We start from the raw sequence: 23,570 nt of genomic DNA on the forward strand, positions 1-23,570 counted from the left end.
TGTATAGAACTGGTGTGCATTGGAATTTAATGTATATTCACCATAGTGCTCTCTTTGGGAAGGTACTACGGTGTTCATTTATCTCGATATCTCAGTCCCCGTTAAACACATATTTATCTGATCTTTATGAACAGAACTGTGTCGCAGTGGTGCCAGGTATTAATTAAAATACGTGTTACGTATGTTTTTATTAAATTATAACGTAAAAAGTATAGTAATGTAATTACTAATATGTTCTTTACACATATATCTCTTAAATATGTTTGTCTAAAACATAATTTACCTTAATTAAGTAATACCAGAATAAAAGTGAAAATAAGTGGCAACACTGCATATAGTTGCGCGTGTTACTTCATATTTTATATTTTAGCAGCACCGTTGCAGTAAACTTTACATGTATATCTTAAATTCTGTTATGATTATTTGCTTGTTTACATACGTTCTGTAGTATTTGTAACTATTTTATTTATATTTTATAGATCCAGGGGGCCTGGATTTATTTAAAACTAAAGAAAACACATAAATATCAAAATGGAAATGTTCGACGATTTTAAACGAATGAATAAACGGCAGGTAAGTTTTTTGGATTTAAAATCAAATAACTGTCGCTAAATTGTTGAAGTTACATCTAACACATGTGAATATTGTGTTACGTTAATGTATTTGGGATAATTTTAACCGAATTAGTTTCGAAGTTCTGTTTTTCAGGCATGTTATAACGACTGCCGTTTTACGTTTATTTACTGTCATTTAACAATGTTGTAAATTGACCTGACCTTAACTGTAATCCAAGAGACAAAAAAATTTCATTCATTCAAATATGCAATAATTTTTTTAACACCATCCTTATTATTGTAGGTCTACTACCAAGTTCTCAACTTTGGGATGATAATTGCTTCTGCTTTAATGATATGGAAAGGAATGATGGTAGCCACTGGTAGTGAAAGTCCTATTGTTGTTGTTCTTAGGTTGGTATTCAAAATATTTTGTTGTATGTGTTTTATGGACATCATTTAACATTTTGGCGTATTTGCAAATTGCATTAATCAATATCTGAAATGTCAGTTTGTATATTTGTCTGTTCTGTAATTATTTCATTCACCACATTAATCAATAAGGTCCGCTGATAACTATGGATTACTACATATTAGCAATGTCACCCCAGTTTTTTTAATATTAAAAAAAAGTTTTTTATCATCCAACCACACGGTGGAAACATGGAGCCATTGTTTTTTCAAAGAGAGAACTACAGGTTTAACTGTATTTTGAAAATGCCAGCCCAGATTTTTAAAAATATGTATAAAATAACATGATGCCTTTGCGTTATTACCATTCAACTATCACACAGTGGCAGCATGGAGCCAGCATTTTATCGAGGAGACCTTCTGTTCCTTGGTAACGATCGTTCCGACCCAATTCGTGCCGGAGAGATTGTGGTTTTTAAAATCGAGGGTAGAGACATTCCTATAGTGCATAGGGTAATAAAAGTTCATGAAACGTAAGTTTAATATTAAATATTATTAAATTTGTATCATGTTAACTTATAAATTTATGATGTGAGTTTGATTTCTTTTTATATATATGCATTATTTACTTTATGTTTAACCAGTGGCGCAACCAGCGCGTTCAAAAGGGGGCTGTCATATTTACGTCTAGTCCACGTTTATCTCTGACGCGATAAAACACTCCCTTTATTGGTTGTGCACACGAATATATATTCTATTTTACGCGGTAAATTAAAACTAACACTACATTATTAAAAAGACGTATCTAAATTAATATAAACAGAGGAAACATTGTTGCAGATTTACGCATGTTAATGTAACGATTATTTACGTCAGAATACCTTTGATAAACCATTACGATTGTTCCATCACAAACGAGATTGTTGGTAAACAATCGTGTTTTATTTGCTCCCATACGATCTGTAGTTTTTGTATAATTTCTGTTTCTGATGATTAGTTTAAATCAGTGCTTCCCAAACTATGGTACGCGAAGGCCTCCCAGGTGGTACGCGAGCACCTTATTAAGTTCAAACCAAACGATCGCAAATGATCTTTTAGTGATTGTCGTGAGCATTATTTTAATCCACATAAATTACGTAGAGCGTGTCATTCCATGCTATATTCCCTACACCGGTGTTCCTAACTTTTTAAACCTAGGCGTTGCTTTACGCGTGTACAGAATATTTTTGCAAGCCTATCTTTACTTATGCCCATGAAAAGGCAAATATTCAACCTGTTTTTAAGCACCTGCAGGCTAAATAATCAAGGGGACAATCGCTAATATGACGCAAATAATCAACGTGTGAACTGCTATTATGACGTAATCAATTCCCAGGTCAAACAATCGCTATTATGACGCGATGAATCCACGTGTGAATCCCTACTGTTTCGTAATAATTATGCTGCTTGGCTGAGGAAAACATCGTAAATATACAGCAGTGCTACTTCTGGAACATATTTAGGTTGTTTATTACCGCGCCTGTTGCCCTGTTTAATAGGCAGATTACTTTTATTTTCAACTTTGAGAAAGGCAGTGCCAAGTTCATGCCCGCGGAAAAAATAGGTGTGCGTGCGGTTTTTAATTTCTATTATTTAAAATGAGTTGTTCACGAGCCTTTAGTAGTTTAGTATGTAGGTGGTTTGAGAACGCTGCTTGAACCAAAAAGTGGTACGCGAGTAGATAAAGTTTGGTAACCACTGATTTAAATGCTGATAAACCGCGATTATTATGCATTTTAATTGGTGCAAATTTAAGTGCGAGGAGCGACGCTATCAGTAAATTGGAACCAACACAAATTGTAATATATTATTACAAAGTATCGCCCCGGCAGAGCTTGGACAAAGGCCAAAAAACGTGTTCGTTGGCACCGCACGAGAACCAGAGTTTTATTACGTCACTTTTCACGAGAATAAATTCACAACGATTGCTTCGTTTGTTAGGTGTTGAATGTATGCTACCACATGCGTCTTCCTTTATTTCCTACGCCGGCGCAGAGCGTAAAAATGTGACGCTCATACACGATGTTTCGATCTCGTGGTTGGTTGGGCAGTTAGCACATTCCTCCAGATTGTTATATTATGAAACGTCATAATTAATAGTTACGTTACAATAGGACAAGTGACGTAACAATTGAACGAAAAGTAATTCCAATTTTAAGCGAATGAATGTAATATTAAATGCAACGCGTGCGTGTATGCGTCTTAGCACTTTCTGGCTGCGTGCGTGTCTGCGGAAAAGGGGGCTGTCATGACAGCAAAACAGCCCCCCTGGTTGCGCCCCTGTGTTTAACAAATGGTTTAAGTGACTAAAACGTTTGATTTAAAACCAACTGTTGTACACACGAGCTGCAATATTTGTTTTTTAAATCAATCCCATTTCGACCAATAATATTTCCAGCCACGAAGGAAAAATCAAGTTTTTGACGAAAGGAGACAACAACGAGGTTGACGATCGTGGTTTGTACAAACCTGGTCAGTTATGGGTTGAGAAGCATCACGTGGTTGGGCGAGCAAGGGGGTTCGTTCCTTACGTGGGGATGGTTACCATTATCATGAACGATTATCCGAAATTAAAAGTAAGTATACTAATGTATTAAAACTTCCTTTTATACATTAGCCTATGTAATAATATTAAAAAACTTGTATTATTATTTATTTAATTATTTATGCAGCTATAGCAGTAGCCAAGTCTTTATTATTTTTTATAAATCAGATAAATAAGTCATATAGCCTATTCATTAAGGTGAATAAGTGTCATTCATTTATTTTTACAACTCTATTAAATGGTAGTATAACCTACTCTCTTATTGCAGTAGTATGACTATTTCCTTTATTTAATATTACCTTTTATCCCAGTACGCTGTGCTTGGGCTTCTTGGTCTGTTTGTCCTTCTTCACCGTGAATGATCTTTGATGCATCCAACTGCAGTGCTGCCAATTGTTTTTTGCCCACAATTTTTATCGCAACACTGATCCGGGGTGGTATTCTCGTCTACTGACTAAAGTTAGTCGGCAGGTCGCTATGGTGCCCTTTTTTAAGTCTGCCAACTAAAATTTATATTTTCACATTCAATTGTACTAAAATCCAATTAAATCAGATTTTAATTCAACTTTTTTAAAGTGAAGTTGGACTTAAAACCTGAGTTGGTCGGTCAGGAAAGTTACCACAAATATTTTAATCAATTGACTAAAACTTATATTATGTTTAGTCAGCCAGCTAAAATCCTGTGTATTACTGATTACAGAAGTTACTCGGTCAAAATCTACTGATTAAGTTTTAGTCCGGTGACTAAAAAGCAAAATCTAAATAAGTGGCGACTAGTTTAGTCAGTAGACGAGAGTACAACCTCTGATGTTGTTTGTTGAAACTTGTGTTTTAGATAATTTACCGCAGTGCATGTGTTGTACTGTATTTTGGTGATGTTACTTTTTACGGAGATTGCTAAAATGTTTGGTTTAAACATACCATAGTGAAACTTGGTCAAACGTTATGTGATTTTGTAGATGTGTCAAAAGATTAAGTGTGCAATATTGGGAATAAATGATAAACATTCATCAACAGATTGTTATTGTATCTTAATGCTTACTTGGGTGTACATTTTATGGTCAGTTTTAAACGAACATAACAGTGCAGATACAATTGTCTTTATTTTTAAAGAATTTTATTTTAATATAAAAATGAAGGAGTCAAGAAATAGTTTAAAAATACTATAAATAAATAGTTTTCGAAAATATTAAACAAAACAGTGTATGAAGTGAAAAAAGAATTTTGTGCGCATATATAAGAAGCATTTTTTTAAGAAAATGTAATAGTCATTTTAAATTGGCAAGTTACACAGCAGAGCATGCAGTGGCATTTAGGCCTGATACCCCTTAAAATATATAACATAAGTGCTTAAAAAAGGGTAAAGTAGTCTAATATCATGAGATATTAGTCAAGACATTTTGATTTCACATTAAATGTTACATTTAAAGAAAAAAGTCTAAACAGGTAAAGTCAAACTGATAGGTAGAAAAGAATGATTATATCAGTTTAGAAAAAAATCTTTTTTTATCTTTAATTGTTTACATCCTAGCAGTCCAGCTGCAGAGGCATTCTTCACAACTTCCAAGTTAATATAGAATAGAAGCTTTTATCGGCCATTGCAACATTTTGAGCCAAAAGTGCATTCAAGAGTTATTCTGACTCATTACCTCTTAGACAAGTCAAGTTTTGTGTGAGATGAAGTGCATTTAGGTCACGTGGTAGTTGGTACATTTGGTCACGTGGTATTGGGTAATGGTGGAGTTAAATGCATGGGAGGTAAATGATTAGGGGGTGGTTGACTACCATCAGGAAGATTGTCAATTATTGTGTTCCTTTCAGATAGATCTATATTTTCAGGTCTATCGCTATTGTTTTGATTGTGACTAAAATGTTTCTTTATATAAATGATGACAGTAATCACAACAGCTATAACTAAAACTCCCAAGATTGAACCAGCTATTATTCCAACATTAACTGGAGGTTGGGTTGTGGTGATTGGTTGCTCCGTGGTGATTGGTTGCTCCGTGCTGCTTGGTTTTTCTGAGCTTGTGGGGATCGTCACAGTTGTTGGAATAACAGTGGTGCTGGGTTGGATGGTTGTAGTGACCGTACATGACAGAGCATCAGGCAAGTTGACGATGTTACAACCCCTTTCCACTGTGGCGACCGGCGCCGAACAAATGCCACAGCTTCCAACAGATTCATTCATGTGACTTATCAAAGTAGTTGTATCTGTTGAATCAATTTATTAAATTTACCTAAGCATAACATAAATTTAATGTCTTTTCATAGACAGTAACAAAGATTATATTTATTTTTACAATACATGACATAAACCTATGAAGTTATAATTTTAGCCCTAGTGGCACTTGCAAAGTGGTTGGCGTGCCTGTCTATAGTCGAAATTTTATGAAGCCAAGGGTAAAAATAAAATATTTCCGTACAAATTACGCATAAGGTAACTTAAAAGCCGACATGAGGTGTATAAAACAAAACACGGCTACACAAGAATAAATCAGATACATTCATTCTACAAGTTGTTACATATTACATATTATAATTTATTTATTTGTTCGGATACAGTAGCGAAGATCAGATTAATTAATACAACAAAAAGGCATCAAAACAACAGTCGTTAACTTACTACTCGCAGTAGTTCTAAACATAAGCATTGCTCCTTTATCTCGCTGTTGTAAATCTGATTCCCCAACTTCATAAACCTCATGTATTTCCCCATGGATAACTAGTAACACACGAACCTAAAGGAAATTTGTATAATAGTAAACAATGTAAAATTAAATCACAATGTTTTTTTATTTGGAAACTCGTAATTGGCACGAGGTGTATGAAACAGAACACCCGTGTTATAATGACTGTCGTTTTCCGGCCACACGATGCTAAAGCAATTTACTTTCATTCATTCAATGTTTTATATACATTTGTTGGGTTTGCACACAGCAAAACTTCTAATTGCATTGTTCTGAAAACATATGGAATTCAATTTTAAAAAGTTATATATGATAAATAAGTTTTAGTCTATTTGTTTTGCAGATATGCACAATTAAACTTTTAAAGGTTGTATAAAGGTAATTAAATTATAGCGCAGATGTACAGTTTTGCAAATATGTACAACTAAATATTCAGATCACTATAAATGGAGAAGAACTGTTGTTTTACTGTTATATTTCCTTGTGGTGAAACGAGTATGTTGTATCTATGGTCACCATTGTTGTAAGTTAAGTCTGAAGATTTTGAAGTTATAATTTGTTGACACAGAATTGATTTGCACGAAGTTGCAGTTTGTGCTGAAATATGAAATGAATTTGTTTTAATTAAATATAACTTTATTTATTATTATGTATTATGGGTTTAGCAGTCACCTTTTTATTTAACATTTTACTCAAGCAGACTTTACACTATAAATAATCTATTTATATGCTTCATTAGGGTAGGCCTGCATAATAATGAGTGTATAACATGAATGATTGAACGTAACTTGTTTATCCTCGCATTGCGGGCAACGCCAGGTGTTACACGGGTATTATTTTTCATACACCTCGTGTCCGCTGTACCACATATTTAACTTGTAGGTAATTACCCAATAAAACTTACCATTGTAACCTTTATATTGGCAGCAGCAAGGCTCTTGGTTGTAGTCACATAATTGCCATGACGTTTCTCCAACTGTATAGGGCCCGGTATAGGAATTGTTGCGAAGAAACTATAAAAAGCGTCTGATTATTTACATTGAAGTATTACATTAGCTGCTATAGGTTTGAAGCTGGTAATGAGACAATTTTGATCCCAGTCCCCATGTTGTGACTCTCATTAAGACTTAAACCATTAAATACAATCAGTTTAAAGTTATCTATTCTTACGAAATGACATTTATAAAAAAAAAAAAAATTTACAGGTTAAAACTTTCAAGTTGTACATTTCGTTTAGTATGTTTTACAGTTCTAATCTTCGAAAGAGAAAACATTAAACAGTTTTGAAATATTGTTTCTATCTATTCGTGTATTATTTTAAATAAGTGGTGTAGCAAACAAACAATGTCATGTCATTAGTTACATGCTAGAGAAACTTGGTAAAAGTGGATTTAATGGTTATTGAAAATTGATGTAACTGTTGTGCCCACGAGTTACCATGTATGTAACTTTTTGTGGGTATTTACTTTTTTACTGACCATGAAATCAGTTTTGGGTTTCTTCGTATAATTATAACAATTCTCACTTATCAAGATACCTGGACTCTGTGTCTTCTGAAGTAAATCAGCTTGCTTTGTGTTGGATGAGTGTTCACAAGATTCCAATCCATCACTAATGCAGATTCGTTGGTGACGATTTCAAATCTAGAGCAAAGTGAACATACAATTTCTATGGAATATACTTTATGCCTACTACTAAATTGAGGCTCACAAAAGTACATGGCATATTAAAACAGAAGTAGCAATTTAAAAGTGTCTTGATGCGCAATGCGGCACAATATTATAACTATAATAATGATAGCAATATACATGTGTCTGTGCAATGTAGCGCAATGGTATAACTCAGCAAAGTAACTGCCTAGCTAGCATAAGTAAGACATAATATAGAACAAAAATTAATCAAGACATAATATATAACAAACAAAATGTCATCAAATGGCCCAATACATGATGTCTACAGTATACGCTGCAGTATATTTATAGTACTTTTTGACACATTTTTAACTTTCAACTTATCACAGCAATTTGACCCCATAAATTTAACCAAGTTATGTTATAGAACAAACCTAATGTCATTAAACATATTTATCCTCATATACAGTAGAAAAGATCAGGGTAATTAATACAACAACAAAAAAATTGGCAACAAAACGACATTCGTTAAACTACTTGTTTAAAGACAAACCTAATATCATTAAACAAGGTGCTACTTCTTCTGTTTATTGATCCAGGGGGCCCAACCTCTAAAGTGTAATTCAGCCGAACAGGTTCATTTCTCAAGTCGAAGTCAGGCTGAGATGTAATGATGAAGTCTGGTATGGTTGCACTTGTTGGAGGGCCAGTTACATTTATCAGAAGAAGGAACCCAGAATGAATATTGAGACTTTGTGAAGACTGTACGGAAGTCACCTAGAATTTAAAGTAAAGTTAGTTATATGCATCTATATGTTGTTGTTGCTAGGTGTGTGTAATGTGTGTAATGTAGGTGTGGAATGGACTTTTTGTGTTTTGGTAATCATTTAAAGAATGAAAAAATCCACAAAAATAAACACACACTAAATTATAATTTCTTTCCAAGTATTTGTTTTTGTGATCTAGTTGGTTCTATTTATAAATAGGGAAAGGTAAAAGTAAAACAAAATAACAGCAAGTGCTTTAACCATATTGCTTAACATTTGGTTATGTCTATGTTTTATCTATAAGCAAAAATGTTGTTTTTCTTTTAGTCCTGTCTTGTGTTTTATTTACATGGCTTAGCTTTACAATATAATAAAGAGAATTCGTTCTTTGGTTAGATTCATTCTGAATTTAACCAAAGCGTTAAATAGAACAAGGAACAGACGTCATTGATTAGGCTCTTGTTACAAACAAACACAATAGCAATGTTTATATGTGGTAACCATAAACATTGATGAATGATGCAACATTGAGTGTAAAATACTATATTTTTTATTTTATGTTATCAGGAATTTCATCATAAAGTGTAAAATAGATTTTTTCTATATGGGTGAAGCCCAACAGTGACCTAGACCCTAGTATATAGGCCAAGAGTTGGTCAATTACCCAAAAACTTGAATTATCTAAATGATTTCTACGGCCAACCTTTTTAACTGTTGTTTTTTCATATACTTTTATTTATAACATTTTTAACGACTGTTGTTTAGCAGTTTTTCTCTTCATATTTAAAATATTTTGATCTTCACTATGGTTTTCCAAGACACAAATAAAATTTATGTCATGTAGGCTATGTTATGTAAATATAAACTTTCCCACCCGGAATGTTCCAGGTGTGTTACAAACGACGATCCAGTCCAATGTTGATCCTGGCAGAAGTAAAGTTGCAGGCTCACGTGGGTTGCCATGGTAACTGCCATCTGATGCTACCTCTCTGACATCACAATGGCTTTTATTCAAGGTAATACTGAGGGTTTGAGTTGCACAACAGCTGGCCAATCTGAAACATTTGGTTTTTAATTAAAAACAGATAAGCTAATATTGGTTCCAAATCTACCGTAAGTTTTATTTCTGTTTTCAGATATGACAACCAAGAACTATCCATAATTACATAGCAAGCAAAAGACAGTCGTTATAACACAAGTGTTCTGTTTCATGCACCTCATGCCAACTTTTGACCTACCACATATGTAACTTTATAGGTAATAGTGGGACTAACAATTAAGACAACCCATTAGTGCTTACTGGGAATATTTGTTAAGTGTCTTAATATAAAGAAAGATTTAACAGAAACCTGAATCTTTTCATTTCTCCGGTTTGTAAGTTTAATGTTGGTTGTATCTTCCCATTCACAGTGACATAATTAACACCATTATTATCATCTCGCAGCCAATCCTCTAATGTTTGGTTGGTCCCAGTTAGAAGTTCCAAGTTTCTGTAAGAATGGTATTCCTAATATATCATTGTTCTGTGCTGGGACAACTTGAGCTATAATGAGGATGTCTCATTTTACATTATACGTTTACATACCTATGGACAACCCTTTAGTTAGGGCCCAATGAGCTAAAGCATTTACTGTCAATTTCTTGCCAAAGGACATGTACACCCACAAAGTAACATACATGTTACTCGTAAGCTGGTACGAGGTGTTAAACCTGTGTGATAATGACTGTCGTTTTCCGGCCACGCGAGGATAGTGTAATTTTCATTCAGATAGAAATTTTAACAATATAAACACCTGTTGTCTTCATCCCCAACTGTACTTTGAAGGTTTCCAAAATCCCCCCCACTTTGTGAGTATTGCATAGTTGAACCAAATAAAAGATGGATTTCATCCCAACAGTGATCAGGACAAGATATATTGGACAATGTTTCATGGATGTTACCTGAGATGTCTTCCACAACAGCCATACCGCATAACCCACTAGATATCTGAGTGAAGGTTAGAGGTTAGAGGTTAGTTATCCTTGCATTACTGCTGTGGTATTCCTCTAGATAGGTGTATTATTGGTGTAAATAGAAGATAAAACAGAAAAATTGTGTTATAATTTGTGGAATTTCTTTGCCATGTAAAGATACACTTTTGTCAGTAAAGTGTTCTTGCATGCCGAAGAAATTTTAAAATTTATAATGTGTTTTCTGTATAACATGTTTAGTAGCTATATAACATGCCCCCTCTTCATATAGTAGCTATGTTTAGTGGATAAATTTTTATCATAGCACATTATTAAAACTGTCACTTAGTTTTTACCCCTTTTCATTTTGAATCTAAATGTTCATTATTACCACATTCAAATAGAAATTCAATGATAAAAACCTTACCATAAAGTGTGAGGATCCATTTGTAAAAGTTCCATATAAATAAGTGCCTGAATTTCTGCTGAAAATCCCTCGTTCTATGCTCGTGCTCTCGCCAGGATTAATTAAATCCTGAAGCGAGTTCTGTGATAAAGTTTTGAACATTTATTAACATATTGATAAAGTTTTTATTTTAACATTTGTTATTATCTTTCTGCTGCTTTTTTCACCAGATATAATTTTATATAAATCAAATATAGAAAAACTTAACGGTGGATAGAATAACCTACACATATAGAAAAGCCTAACAACAGTGCTGTGGGGTAAGATGGGACACCTTTACCTTTTTAATATTAAAAATTACAACGTTCTATGGGGTTGTTAGGATACGGTATTATGATTCTTTTAATGTTCTTTGTTTACTACCAAATGAGACAAGAAAATAGAATAAAAATGTGTCCTATTTTCCCCACCCTATATATATATATGTGTAAAATATATATTTAGAACAATCTACTATTACTCACCGTTTTTAAGGCGTCTGGATGAAGTCTTAGACCCGAAATATCCAGCATTATTTTGTTGATGGAGTAATTGGTTGATGAAACTGGATTTCCAGGTAAGTTGTTTGTCTGTAAATGTATATGTTGGGTGTTTTATTTTAAGCTTGGTGTGAGTTTCAAACACTGTAAGCTATTTTAGGTGAATGAAATACGAATTTTCTGTGTTTTTTTCGTACAAATACAATAGCCAATATTATTGTTCTCGCGCGGTCGCAATGACAGTCGTTATAACACGGGTGTTCCATACACCTCATGCTCGTTTACAAGTTAATACGTATGTAACTTATTTATTCTTGCGCGATGGGCAAAAACAGTTGTTATAACACGGGTGTTCCGTTTCGTACACTTTGTCCCAGCTTACGAGTTAATACGTATGTAACTTTGAAGATGTATTTCGAGTTACCACATTGTCACTTTGTTAAATGTCACCGCGCTTTCTTTGGAAGCCATTCACGTGCGTCATGGGTTTTATTCCTTATTGACACATAACTTGCAACTCACAAAAGCACTTTTCGTAGCTTAAGTTAAGGTTTCCCGCCTATTGGCAAAAACAAGCGTCAAGTTACAATTCCCACCAAGTTTCTATTCATTTATATCACGTAGATTTGATTACAACTTAACTATGCCGCGTACCTATGCTATTAAGCTTGATAAAATGGTTTTCAAATTGCCAGCCTTACAAAAAAACACCACTCGCAAAGTTACAACATACGTTGTAACTCGTAAGCAGACACGAGGAGTAAAAAAAACAGAACACCCATGTTATAACAACTGTTGTTTTCTTGGCGCGCGTGGATAAATAAGTTACATTTAATTATTATCGTGTGTTGTAAAGTTTGCAATACATTTTCAGAACCAAAGTAGAACAAAAAATTTACGAGATACAATTTTTCAACAGGGGATTTCCCGAACGGTAATGCTTGCTAACGGAAGGGGAATTTCTTAAGCGAAAAATATTCTTTGCGGGTGTTTTCGGATTGCAACAGCAGGAGGTCGTATTAAGCATTAAACAAAAGGTGAACGTTGAATTCTTATAAAGCCGCGTTGTAAGTGGGATACCGTTAGCACATCCCATACTTTGTATTTTAACAACTAAAAACGCTCTTTTAGAGTCGTGAGGAAACGTTGTGTATTTCTGTAAAATCTTTTGTTTAACTGTAACAAATTCTGCGAATCTAACCCTATTTTGGTGCTAATAGAGTTGAACGATTTTGTGTAACGAAATATAATAAGGATCTGGTGCTATGAAAATGTAACAGACAAAAGTCCAACAAATTGAATAATATAATATTTATATATTTCAACTAAATGGCAGCGTCAGTCACAGTATGAAAAGACTTACAATGTCCAAACTACTATACATTAACTAAATAATTGGACAAAACTTACTAATCGGATACGCAGGCCATCGGTTTCCGTGAATCGTATGATCGGGGCGGCAAGTTTACCGTTAAACAGCCTCCGATTTGTCCTAAACCATTCAAGTTTGATTTCAGTGAGCGACACATTGATGTTTCCAGGGTGGGCGGAACTAACACTGAGTTGATCGAGATGTTCAAGAAGCTCTCCACCTATTTAATATATAATGGGGTAAGATGGTCCGGCGCCGTGGCATAGTGGTTAGCGCGCCTGCCTGTAACCAATAGGTAATGGTTTCAAGGCTCGACGCTGCTACCAAAGCTGGCACGAGGTGTTAAACCCGTGTGATAACGACTGTCGTTTTCCGGCAACACGAAGATAAAGTAAGTTACATTCATTCATGGCACACCTTAAGCACTTAAAATCCAAATATTCTGATCGTGTTTTTGGTAATTTTACTGGTGCCCACTTAACATACTTTTTATTTAAAAACGATATCGAAGATTTATTATGGAAACAACAAATATAATAGAATTGACAGCAAAATGAGAGTCGTTAAATCAACCTTATTAAGTATCCTGATATATTATTACATGTTTGCACGAATCATATTTCATACTTTATATTTTTTTGTATTTACTAAAGTCCTGCATGTCTGTATTATATACTTTTATCAATACAGAATTATAAATACGATTATATTAAAGTAGCAAATTAAAAATTACCTTTAAATTTGCAGGGCGCAGTGTTGTTGCATCCAGATACGTCATTCCAAGGAAAACCTGAGATATAAATCAAGACAGTAAATCTTAACCAACACAGCATCGTATTTAACTGTATAACTACACAGAGAACATACGGATACTAAAATGTATGCTATTGTGGTGGTAAGACCGATACTAGTTTCATGTTTGTTGTGGCAATTGCGTTAGACAAAGGGACGTGTATATATAACTACCTGATCAAAGGGAAGTATTTGAATACACGCTTTTGTTTCAGTAGCTGATGTAATCAATTTCGCGATTCAGACCCTGCTCTGTTGTTCAGCCAGCGCCGTGGCATAGTGGTTAGCGCGCCTGCCTGTAACCCAGAGGTGGTGGGTTCAAGGCTCGACGCTGCTACCATTGTGGGCGTATGTGTCCTTGGGCAAGACACTTAACGGCAATTGCTGCAACCCAGTGGTCACTAATGGCTTGTCCAAATTATCAGCCATACATAAAAAATACCCCACTCCTTCCCCCAAAAAAGAAAAAATCACCCACGAAGTAACATACATGGTAACTCGTAAGCTGGCACGAGGTGTTAAACCCGTGTGATAACGACTGTCTTTTTCCGGCCACGCGAGGACAAAGTGAATTACATTCCGTTCAGCTCATAGAGTTAAACGATTTTTAATTAAAGAAATAGCACCAGATCAGGGTCAAATTCGCGGTATTTATGAAACCGGTTATTTTGTGTTACATGTTTGTTGTTTATAGCAACCATATTTTGTCCCTTTATTGACGTCATAAAAACAAAAATTGTCATCGTATTATTACGTATTTGCTTGTGACGTAACTAAATATTGTAGCAATTTCAATACCAAAATTTCAATACAATAGATTAGAGTTAAAACGTCATTGAAATAATAGTGCGCATTGTGACGTCACGAATTAATATGACGTCATAGAATGCCCGATCCTTCCGAAAGATCATCGTCGTCAAAAAAAACATCTTTAAACATTTTTGGTTTCACCATCGCGCGTAACGCGTGTGATAATACGTCATCAATTGTTTCTTTTGTTACGTCAGTGATAACGTCATTGTTTAAAAGAGGCTGGATTTCTGTGCCAGGAAATTCCGAACTCGGTGTGTTGCTGTCGTCATGATAATTTGTGACATCATCAGACGTGACGTCATCGTGTCGACGACCAACTTGTCCAAGGGTCAGTGTGACGTCATCTAAAAAATATCGTTAAATTTTATTAATTAAGAGGGAAAACCCAGGTTACCTGGTGGTAAAATGTGAGATCGGAGATAATTTGAATTTGTGCTCTCCGTCGCCACCTCCCGGCTGTTAAACGCGTAATGCTTTCTTCGATAAACGTAGTAGTTTGGTATCGGGAAGTCGCCTGTGTAATATTAAAGTTGTCGTAAAAAAATTGTACAAACATAAACAAAAAACTGGAAAAACATGAAAAAAAATTGTACAAAACGGAAAAAAATTGTACAAAACATAAACAGATTATAAAACAACGACAAAACATGAAAAAATAATTCCTAACAGGACGTATTAATATAAAAGAAAATTACCTGCTACGACATTTAGTCTCGCTGTCGCGTTAGATATTCCGAACTCATTCTTTGCAATACACGTAAACAATCCTGCATGTGACGTCATAACGCGGTCGATCTCCAACCACGTGGTTACTTGATACGGAAGCGGACCACTCCGAACCTAGTATTGAGGGTAAATTATACAGTGTAGAAAATAAAAATTTTATAGTACAGAAAAAACATGATACGATGTAGAAAAAAATTATACAGTGTAGGAAAAAAATGTGACGCCACAGACACTTACGTAATAATACGATGACAATTGTTGTTATTATAATGTCAATAAAAGATTTATATTACACGACGATATTTGAAGTTTTGTGTTTTTAAATAAATTGAAAAAATAATGGTTATACAGTGCAGGAAAAAATTATACAGTGTATAAAAATATTATACATTGTAGGAAAAAAAATTATACGGTGTAGAAAAAAATATTCTAAAAATTTATAAAGTGTGGAAAAATAATTTTAAAAAATTATATGTATTGTAGAAAAATACGGTATAAAAATTATACGGTGTATAAAAATATTCTAAAAAAATTATATAGTGCAGAAAAAAATTTCTAAAAAATAAACGGAGTAAAAAAATTATAGTAAAATAACCATACAGTGTAGAAAAATATGGTAAAAAATATATTGTGCAGAGAATATACCAAAGAAATTATTTTTGGGGAAGATGGGACGCGATCAGGATATTTACATATTATGTGCTAACGTTGTACTATCTTACCCCACCCTACTATAATACGATGTGTTAAGCGTACCAAGTACTATATGATTTGCTTCGATATACGGGTTATTATTTGCCAAAAGTGTCCCGTTCTACCAACCTTCAACCTATACCATATATATTTATAAGGTAACATTAAAGATAAACACCTGTACTGTTACACCATCGTCAAGATTTGGTTGAAAGACACTTTCTCCGTTCAACGTCCATTCAAACCAAGCAAGGGGAAACCCCGAAACCGAGCAACTAAACACCGCCGAAGATCCTGACTCTGCTGTTTGGTTCATTGGAGGAATTTCCACTTGTGGCGCTAAAGAGTGGAATAAATGAAATAAGTTTGGTATTAATTTAAGGACATTTACAATCCCTTTAGAATGCAAAAAGCCAGGAATCTTTCGCTTATGGGCAATTAGCTATTCTTGGCCTAAATCCTAGGTTCCATGGCGTACCACGTTGCGGAATCTCATCCACGCAGAATAAAATTGGAAAGGTAGTCTTTAACTGATTGGTTTCAAAACCCAGGCCGAATTTGAGAATGAGAGATCCATGGTTCAAATCCAGGCCAGGGTTAGAAAACCGGAGATCCTGAGTTTCAATCCAAAAAAGTTCAAAATGCAAGAATCCGGGTTTGTGATCAAACCAGCCAGACCCCGACTTTAAATCTCCATCAAGGATATTGTAAAACCCCAGCCGGCCAATACGTGCGTTAGACCGTGCAAGAATGTGCAAGGTTCGTTAGCAAGATATATAAGCACGAAACCTGAGACTCTGAGTAAATTATCAAGATAAAACACAAAGTTGAAACATAGATATCCCACCAGCATGGTAGGGTATAAACATTGCGTGAATACAAGAACATATAGTAGGGTGGAAATACAGGAACATAAGAATACAAGAACATATAGTAGGGTAGGGAAAGACGGGACACCTTATCACATATTATCCAAATATCCTGATCGTGTTTCAAACAATTAACAACGGCCTATGGGAGTCGTGAGAAAAAGGTTTATAATTCTTGGAATTTTATTTGTATACTACCAATAGAACGTTGGAATGAAAAGGTGTCCCATCTCCCCCCTACTGTCATGTTTAGCATGTTCTATTCTCTATGGTCCTATGCGTTAAAGTATAGGCAAAGGGACATACAAGTTTTGACAGAGTTGGCCCATTTATATGCATTGTTCATACTGTATACAGTAGAATTACAACAGTTCTAGTTTTAATGTGATAGTCATTATTTATTACATGATATTTATATTACGGTTTAGTTGTATAGTTTGTAGATTTAGGAATATCCAGGCCCGCTGTTTTACGAAAAACTATAACCACGTAAAGTGCAACTGTTAAAGGAAAGGGATTGTTGGTGAAGGGCACCAACGTAAACAATGAGCGGTCTTCAATGATACTTAACTAAAACGAAGGCAAAACAGAAATCAATCATTTAGCATGATAGATATATGTTTTCGTAACGGTGGTTGCGCAGTGTAAAAGTTACAGATTTGTAAAATTTTAAACAACGTTATCCTTTATAGCATAGATTGCAACACCTAATTTATTTATTTTCAAAGAAAATATAAAACTTTTACAAGCATAGTCTAAATCGCATTTAAATTACACTACGTTAAGAAACAAAGAAACTTAACGAGGCGTCTTGAAATTTAAAAAGTTTCACGAATCGTAAAATGAAACCCAGGCGTTAGTTAAACGAGGTTGTTTTATACACAGTGTTGTCAAAGTCATGTAGAAAAACTGTTTTAACTTGTTTTTTTTTATAGTTTTGTACAAATAAATGACGTTTCTTCGAACACCAAAACTTTTAAAATTTTTGCTAAAACAAACTTAAAATTCTTAATTTTTCAATAAAATTGCTTTTAAAATAAACAATTTTTCAAGAAAATTGCTTTTAAAATGAAGTCCAATTTTGTGGACACCCTCTCCGTATTTAAATTCAACATTATACTTGACGAAGTTAAGCGCCTAAGATTTTAATCAGCCCTTGAAAGATGGCCAACTATTTGAGGTGCGGTGCAGACGAACCGCATTTTTACCGCAATCGTTTCAACACCGTGAGATCCAGGTTAAGAAAATATGCGAGACGTCCATTTAGATGCATTCGGGCCATTTGTAAGGAGAAGTTTCGCCAAATTGCAAGTTAATGTTCTACAAATTGCGCTGCGAGTGGATTTAAAAGATCAGTTTATTCGTATTTTTTTCCAAAACCTAAAAATAAGGGATATTTTACTGTGTAAAGATACCAAGCGTGGTAATTTGCGCATTTATTTGTATATTTGCAATTACCTTTGACGTAGCAATATCAAAACAAACACAACTAACCTATTATATAGTACGGAGATCGGGGAAGATGGGACAACCGTCCCATTTGGATGTAAACGTTTTTATAGTATTGTTTGTTTCAACAAAAAATGATTGCAACATTTTTCGCAACAAACTTGATTTATAAGTTAAGACCCGGTGCGTGAGTGGAGGTTGTAACGCATGGGTGACAATTGCCAGACTATCGTTACAACCTCCAGCAGGAAGTGAGGCTTACAACTTCAAAGATTGCGACAATCCTTTTTAAACAAGCTTTAAATCTTAACCTTGTTTAAATAAGTGATTTGTCAGACTCAGACCCAATGTATAAATAGAGGCGGCGTGGGCGTTTTGCTATTACTGAAAATTCCGAAATGTTTAAATTATTTCTCAAAAACTTTTATTATTTTTTTAATACTATATCCAATCCTTTTTAAAAAAGACGAAACTACCCAAAACACGACAGTAGTTACTATACACGAGATGTGGTCTCTAATTTAGCGGAACCGTCTTAAACCATTTTATTTTCTTAAATCGTTTAAGTTTCAAGTATTTTAAGTTTGTAATTAACTGTAAACAAAGAAATCCGATTATTTCCGATAATATCCGAAAGTAAATCCGAGGATCAAAAACGTGAGGAGAAACAGATAGAAATTACACGGCAATTATTAGATTACGAAACGTCATAAAGCTGATTATTTGGTAATTATCGGTAGTTAACTTTGATCAGTGTTTAAATGAAAGGTCTTATCTTAATATGGTAAATCACACGAGCGTAAACACGGCTGAAAGCTGAATTTGTAATTTTAAATACAGGATACAGTTTCGCACTCGACGTTGTTATATTTTATGTATTTTTTTAAATTTATGTGTTATATGGTAGAGGTAAGAAACTTTATGTTTTCATTCTCTTTCATCGTTCGATTTTGTAAGACAAAAAAACTATTTATAGAATTATGAAACCGTATCCTCACAACTCCTATAGACCGTTGTTGATTGTTTAAAACACGATCAGGATATTTGAATATTATGTGCTAAAAGTGTCCGATCTTATCCCACAGTACTATATGTTTGTATTTTGGACAGTGCTACTACATCCATTACTTAGGACGACTATTGCTTCGCTTTCGGGTAAACAACTTTCAAAATCAAACGCGTTTCGAATTTTTTGTCCAAATCAGTGTCTACAAACGATGTCGTGACGATTATTAGCTCACGTGACGTCATCAATCAACATAACAGATCATTGACTTGACGTGTATGGATGCTCGAGATGCGGGTTGTGACGTCACAAAGGAATCTCAAGAGAAATATTCGAGAAGCTCGTTGTATTGTTGGCTAAATAAAAGTCTTCGGGTTTGATGAATTTTAAACACAAGTGAAATTTTTTACGTTTTACAACTTAAAACCAGATAATTCGACTAAAAGAACTAACGAAAGGCAATATCAAGTGTAGAACACAGTTTCAAGGCAAATTACATCCAACATATATGAACCCCAACACTACCATTCAACAGTATATTTCTACAATGTATTAATACATATCATCGTCTGAAGAAGTGTGCATATGCCAAATAACAACATATCCTGCAAAACCAGAATCAAATAACAGCTACATACGTGTCCAGTAGCGCAACCAACTATACAATAACGCAGGCAGATTCACCAAACTCCTTTTTTTGGGGTTTTCGTCGTCATATTACCCCCACACATAGCCTACTACCATTTTCTATTTAAAATAATCCAATGATTCTCTAATGTATGAATATTTATTATATGTATGTTCATTAGCTAACCCACTTATACATTCAACCCCTTCTAATCAACCCTAACATTCTATGCACGGCGGTTTTCGCCGGTCATCTTACCAACGTAACTAACCGATTTTTACTTCAAGTAATCAAACATAATGTATTAATATATTATAGTTTGAAATTTATATGCCCAGTAGCTCACTCACTAACGCAGCACCCACCCCCTTAATCCCCCCTAACATTCTATGTATGAAATCTTTCACCGACTTTCACCCTAACCCCATCCATCACCCCTACGCCCCCAATTCATCAAATTCGCGCTGGGTACAAATCGTCACTTCCGCCCCAAAGTGGGTCAGGCCACCCAATGCTTTGTTTACTTTTCACGCTTCGTTGCACCCGCCATAGAAACCTTATTATAATCTTTTAAGGACGCCCCCGTATCCGATTTAAACCAAAGTTATCTTTTAAGTAAAAGTACCATATCATGATTGATGACGAAGGCCCATGACGTCGCAGATATAGGACGTCACAATTACATGACGTAACAATGACGAAACTCGGAGCGATTCCTATGCGCAATGCAAAAATGCATGCAAACTATGAAACAGCATATATGGGTCAGGGAAGATCGTCAATGTCTTTATTCTCCTTTATCGCTCCATTTGGTAGCAAACAACGAGTGTTTACACAACTATATAACGGTATCCACGCAACTCGAAGGAGAGTTATGCTCACGACATCCCATCTTACCCCACCGATTCATATCTCACTTTCCCTAATATAAACTATACCGCCTTACTCTGAACATTTAATTTGGACAGAGATGCAACAAAAGATTAGGGAAGGGAAGGTTACCATTTGAACCGTGACGAGAATTTGAGCCAAATTTTGAAGCTAAAAATATCGTAGGAATCTCAGACACGCGAACAGAATGTAAAATTCGAAAGTTTAAATTTCAACGCTGTACCGCAAATGTTGAACGTGAAATGCCATGTTTATAATGATGTAAGGGGTTTAAGTGCTACAAAAATCAAGTCCAAGAGATATATATTTCGCATAAAATGGCTTAATCAGGCTCTTATTCTATTAAATTATATTTTAAGTTCAGATTTATGGTTAAAAAACGTTGTTATAATTGTTTAAAACACGATCAGGGTTCTTGGATATTATGTGCTAAACGTGTCCCCTTTTTTCCCATTATACTACATATAGACTTCCTATATACACACAATATCACGCAATTAACTCACCGGCACGGCAAGGACCCTGGCGAGCAATCTCCAATCCAGCAACGCGTCCCGAGGCGCGTCGGAATCGACATGGATTCGAATAAGTCCTTCCGTCACTTCCGCATATGACGTCACGAGCCGCGCATGCGCAGTAGGAATCGGAAGCATCTAATCCTACGTCATCAGGTTCAACAGGTGTACAAACCAACCCTTCCCCACAGTTGCCGAACCTGGGGCGAAAATTATAGTCTTTGATTTAAAATAACATTTTTAGCCATAACACGTAACTATATTGGGATTTTTAACCCTACGGTCCTACGGCGTGGCCCACTATAAAACACGCTGCAGTAGACTTAGGATTTGAAGCCGTAAGGACACCAAAGCTCCCAATCGTAGCCGCGAATATACCATCTATAACCCCTTCCGTTACGAAACGGGCTCACAAAAGTGAGTTATGGCGCCGAACAATAAACGAGAAAAATTAACAAGAATTCTAACTCACCAACCTGCGTTTTTTCAACATTTATAACCCCTTTCTTACCTGAACATGGCACCCGGCAGGTCACACGGCGTGTCCTCTAAGTTCCCACAAACGTAACAACAATCGCAAGCATCTCTTATTAACCCACCAGGGCAAGAGGTTGGGGTACTGGAGCATTGCTCGGGGTCGCATACACCGCATGAGGTCGTCCAATCGAACAGGAGCGGGTGTCTATAAGTGAGAGGAGAAGTTTTAAATGACTTTCACTCAAAGAGAATGTTGTTAGTTGTTTAAATCACGAGTATGAAATAATTTATTATGAAAAACCTGATATTGCGTGCTAACGCTATCCATCTTATACCCCACAATTATTGTTATTATATTATGACTCATGAGTATAGCGCATACATAGTTTCACAAAAATACAAAGCGGCAAACGTAAGGGGACCTTTTAATATGATGTCTGTGCTTTGTTCTGATTGGTTGATCCGTTCCATTGATCACACTGACGTCATTATCTTGTTCAACGACACTATTGATATGATCTCCTACGTGACGTAATGTATGATGACGTAACCTCTGGTGACGTGGCAATGACTTTATAAGCCGGAAGTTAACGAACAATGCAAATGATAGTAACGTGAGGAAGGAACGCATTTTGGAACTTTTGGGATTTAAATCGAACAAACGAACTGAATTTACACCATGGGGACTTGATCACCAACTAATTAACCAATCAGCAAGCATTAAAACATTGCCTACTGTGGTATAGTGACTCTAGATATAAAAGCAACATTTAATAGACAGGTGTTAATACATTTTAGGTCTTATCGCGATTTTAGAAAAGTTTAAAGTACTTTCGAAAAACTTATGTTTTACATTTTACATGAAACCGATTCTAAAACTTAGTTAATTTTCGAAGTTTAGCCATACGTACTTTTACGCCGCGCAGTCCAAGAAACTTTGCTATACAGTATACACTGTATCGTACAATACTGTTATTAATCTTTCAGCCACCTTAGGCGAAAAACTTGATATTTATTGGCGGCTACAAACTACTATATTGGGTTTATTTAAGCGTGAGGTGCTTCCCAATCCTTTATCTATAAGTACGCCCTTTTACCAGTTGTTAAAGCAAAAACAGTTAGCGTCATTTTTAGAGTTTAATATACATCAGTTGGCTATTTCTGAAACGCAAATGAATGAATGAATGAATCAAATCTCCGTTATTATAAAGCGCCGAAGTTAATATTACTACGCTACACCCTAAATTCCTTGTATACGACTTGTATACGACTGCTACAAAATGAAGAGTAAAACTAACCGTATACATAAAGCCTTAAAATTGTAGTGTCTGACGAAAATCTAGAATTATACACTTTTTACTAACGCGTTGAGAAAAAGCGAACTGCTGTTGTACACGCTCAACCACTGTACTGTATACAACTGTAACACGCTATAGTAGAACTCTAATTTCGCGATGTATCGAAGTTAAACTTCGGTTTCCACAAATAATGACCTTTGTTAAACACAATGACCAATGTATTGTGACGTCAACAATGGTCGCCAGAAACATCCTGAGTGTTCCAGATTTAATTGAATTTTCAAGAACTAATTTCCTACAAGCCGCTATTTTGCTCCTACTGCTTTATTACGTCACAAACGACTCGTCTGCGGAAGATAAGTGAACGCGAGCGTTCTCGTTCTGCGGTTCTTTTTTCGCCGAAAACGAAGACTTTCCGAAACAGACACACCGAAATCTACACCGTTTACATTTTAGGCCCAAAGCGAAATAACAAGTTGTTACAAGTTTAAGCGTGTAATAAATCGCCC

General features: G+C 35.1%; 3 protein-coding genes and 1 long non-coding RNA gene across 5 annotated transcripts; 2 read left to right on the top strand and 2 right to left on the bottom strand.

The window, feature by feature from the left end:
• The first annotated feature begins 418 nt into the window (after window positions 1-418).
• LOC149736016 (signal peptidase complex catalytic subunit SEC11A-like) lies at window positions 419-4,563 on the top strand. The gene is made up of 5 exons (XM_089878724.1): window positions 419-573; window positions 859-968; window positions 1,349-1,498; window positions 3,403-3,580; window positions 3,861-4,563. Exons 1-5 carry the CDS (start codon window positions 532-534, stop codon window positions 3,909-3,911), a joined length of 531 nt encoding a protein of 176 aa, XP_089734850.1. The 5' UTR covers window positions 419-531; the 3' UTR covers window positions 3,912-4,563.
• Window positions 4,564-4,664: 101 nt separating this feature from the next.
• On the bottom strand, window positions 4,665-13,769 carry LOC149736017 (uncharacterized). Its single transcript, XM_089878715.1, has 13 exons — window positions 13,638-13,769; window positions 12,943-13,124; window positions 11,518-11,622; window positions 11,015-11,134; window positions 10,431-10,624; window positions 9,987-10,127; window positions 9,512-9,692; window positions 8,424-8,647; window positions 7,777-7,882; window positions 7,144-7,252; window positions 6,709-6,836; window positions 6,176-6,290; window positions 4,665-5,763 (listed from the first exon to the last, which is right to left on the bottom strand). Exons 1-13 carry the CDS (start codon window positions 13,735-13,737, stop codon window positions 5,267-5,269), a joined length of 2,202 nt encoding a protein of 733 aa, XP_089734841.1. The 5' UTR covers window positions 13,738-13,769; the 3' UTR covers window positions 4,665-5,266.
• LOC149736018 (uncharacterized) lies at window positions 9,526-14,242 on the top strand. Of its 2 annotated transcripts, XR_016385083.1 has the most exons (7): window positions 9,526-9,653; window positions 9,774-9,894; window positions 10,463-10,641; window positions 11,528-11,609; window positions 12,452-12,569; window positions 13,050-13,295; window positions 13,652-14,242. It is a non-coding gene; the product is annotated as an uncharacterized LOC149736018 (long non-coding RNA). The 2 variants fall into 2 exon arrangements; XR_016385082.1 differs by lacking the exon at window positions 9,774-9,894.
• A 152-nt stretch (window positions 14,243-14,394) lies between these two features.
• LOC149736019 (insulin-like growth factor-binding protein-related protein 1) lies at window positions 14,395-23,484 on the bottom strand. The gene is made up of 7 exons (XM_089878716.1): window positions 22,186-23,484; window positions 21,798-21,968; window positions 21,278-21,486; window positions 16,107-16,267; window positions 15,205-15,349; window positions 14,904-15,023; window positions 14,395-14,853 (listed from the first exon to the last, which is right to left on the bottom strand). The coding sequence occupies exons 1-7, from the start codon at window positions 22,392-22,394 to the stop codon at window positions 14,576-14,578; spliced, it is 1,293 nt and encodes a 430-aa protein (XP_089734842.1). The 5' UTR covers window positions 22,395-23,484; the 3' UTR covers window positions 14,395-14,575.
• Between the last annotated feature and the right edge of the window lie 86 nt (window positions 23,485-23,570).

Source organism: Ciona robusta, chromosome 5 (assembly GCF_009617815.1).
Source record: "Ciona robusta chromosome 5, ASM961781v2".
NCBI classification, from domain to species: Eukaryota; Metazoa; Chordata; class Ascidiacea; order Phlebobranchia; family Cionidae; genus Ciona; species Ciona robusta.

What these genes read in the sequence shown, in the direction of transcription:
- LOC149736016 (XM_089878724.1), top strand. Translation starts at nt 532, where the DNA reads ATGGAAATGTTCGACGATTTTAAACGAATGAATAAACGGCAG. An exon ending in AACGAATGAATAAACGGCAG is followed by an intron (nt 574 to 858) that starts GTAAGTTTTTTG and finishes TTATTATTGTAG; the next exon opens with GTCTACTACCAAGTTCTCAA. An exon ending in CCTATTGTTGTTGTTCTTAG is followed by an intron (nt 969 to 1,348) that starts GTTGGTATTCAA and finishes ACTATCACACAG; the next exon opens with TGGCAGCATGGAGCCAGCAT.
- LOC149736017 (XM_089878715.1), bottom strand. Translation starts at nt 13,737, where the DNA reads ATGCTGTGTTGGTTAAGATTTACTGTCTTGATTTATATCTCAGGTTTT. An exon ending in ACACACCTGGAACATTCCGG is followed by an intron (nt 8,648 to 9,511) that starts GTGGGAAAGTTT and finishes TTTAAATTCTAG; the next exon opens with GTGACTTCCGTACAGTCTTC. An exon ending in GTTTAGAACTACTGCGAGTA is followed by an intron (nt 5,764 to 6,175) that starts GTAAGTTAACGA and finishes TTGATTCAACAG; the next exon opens with ATACAACTACTTTGATAAGT.
- LOC149736019 (XM_089878716.1), bottom strand. Translation starts at nt 22,394, where the DNA reads ATGCGTTCCTTCCTCACGTTACTATCATTTGCATTGTTCGTTAACTTC. An exon ending in CTGCCGGGTGCCATGTTCAG is followed by an intron (nt 21,487 to 21,797) that starts GTAAGAAAGGGG and finishes TTTTCGCCCCAG; the next exon opens with GTTCGGCAACTGTGGGGAAG. An exon ending in ACGATGGTGTAACAGTACAG is followed by an intron (nt 15,350 to 16,106) that starts GTGTTTATCTTT and finishes CCTCAATACTAG; the next exon opens with GTTCGGAGTGGTCCGCTTCC.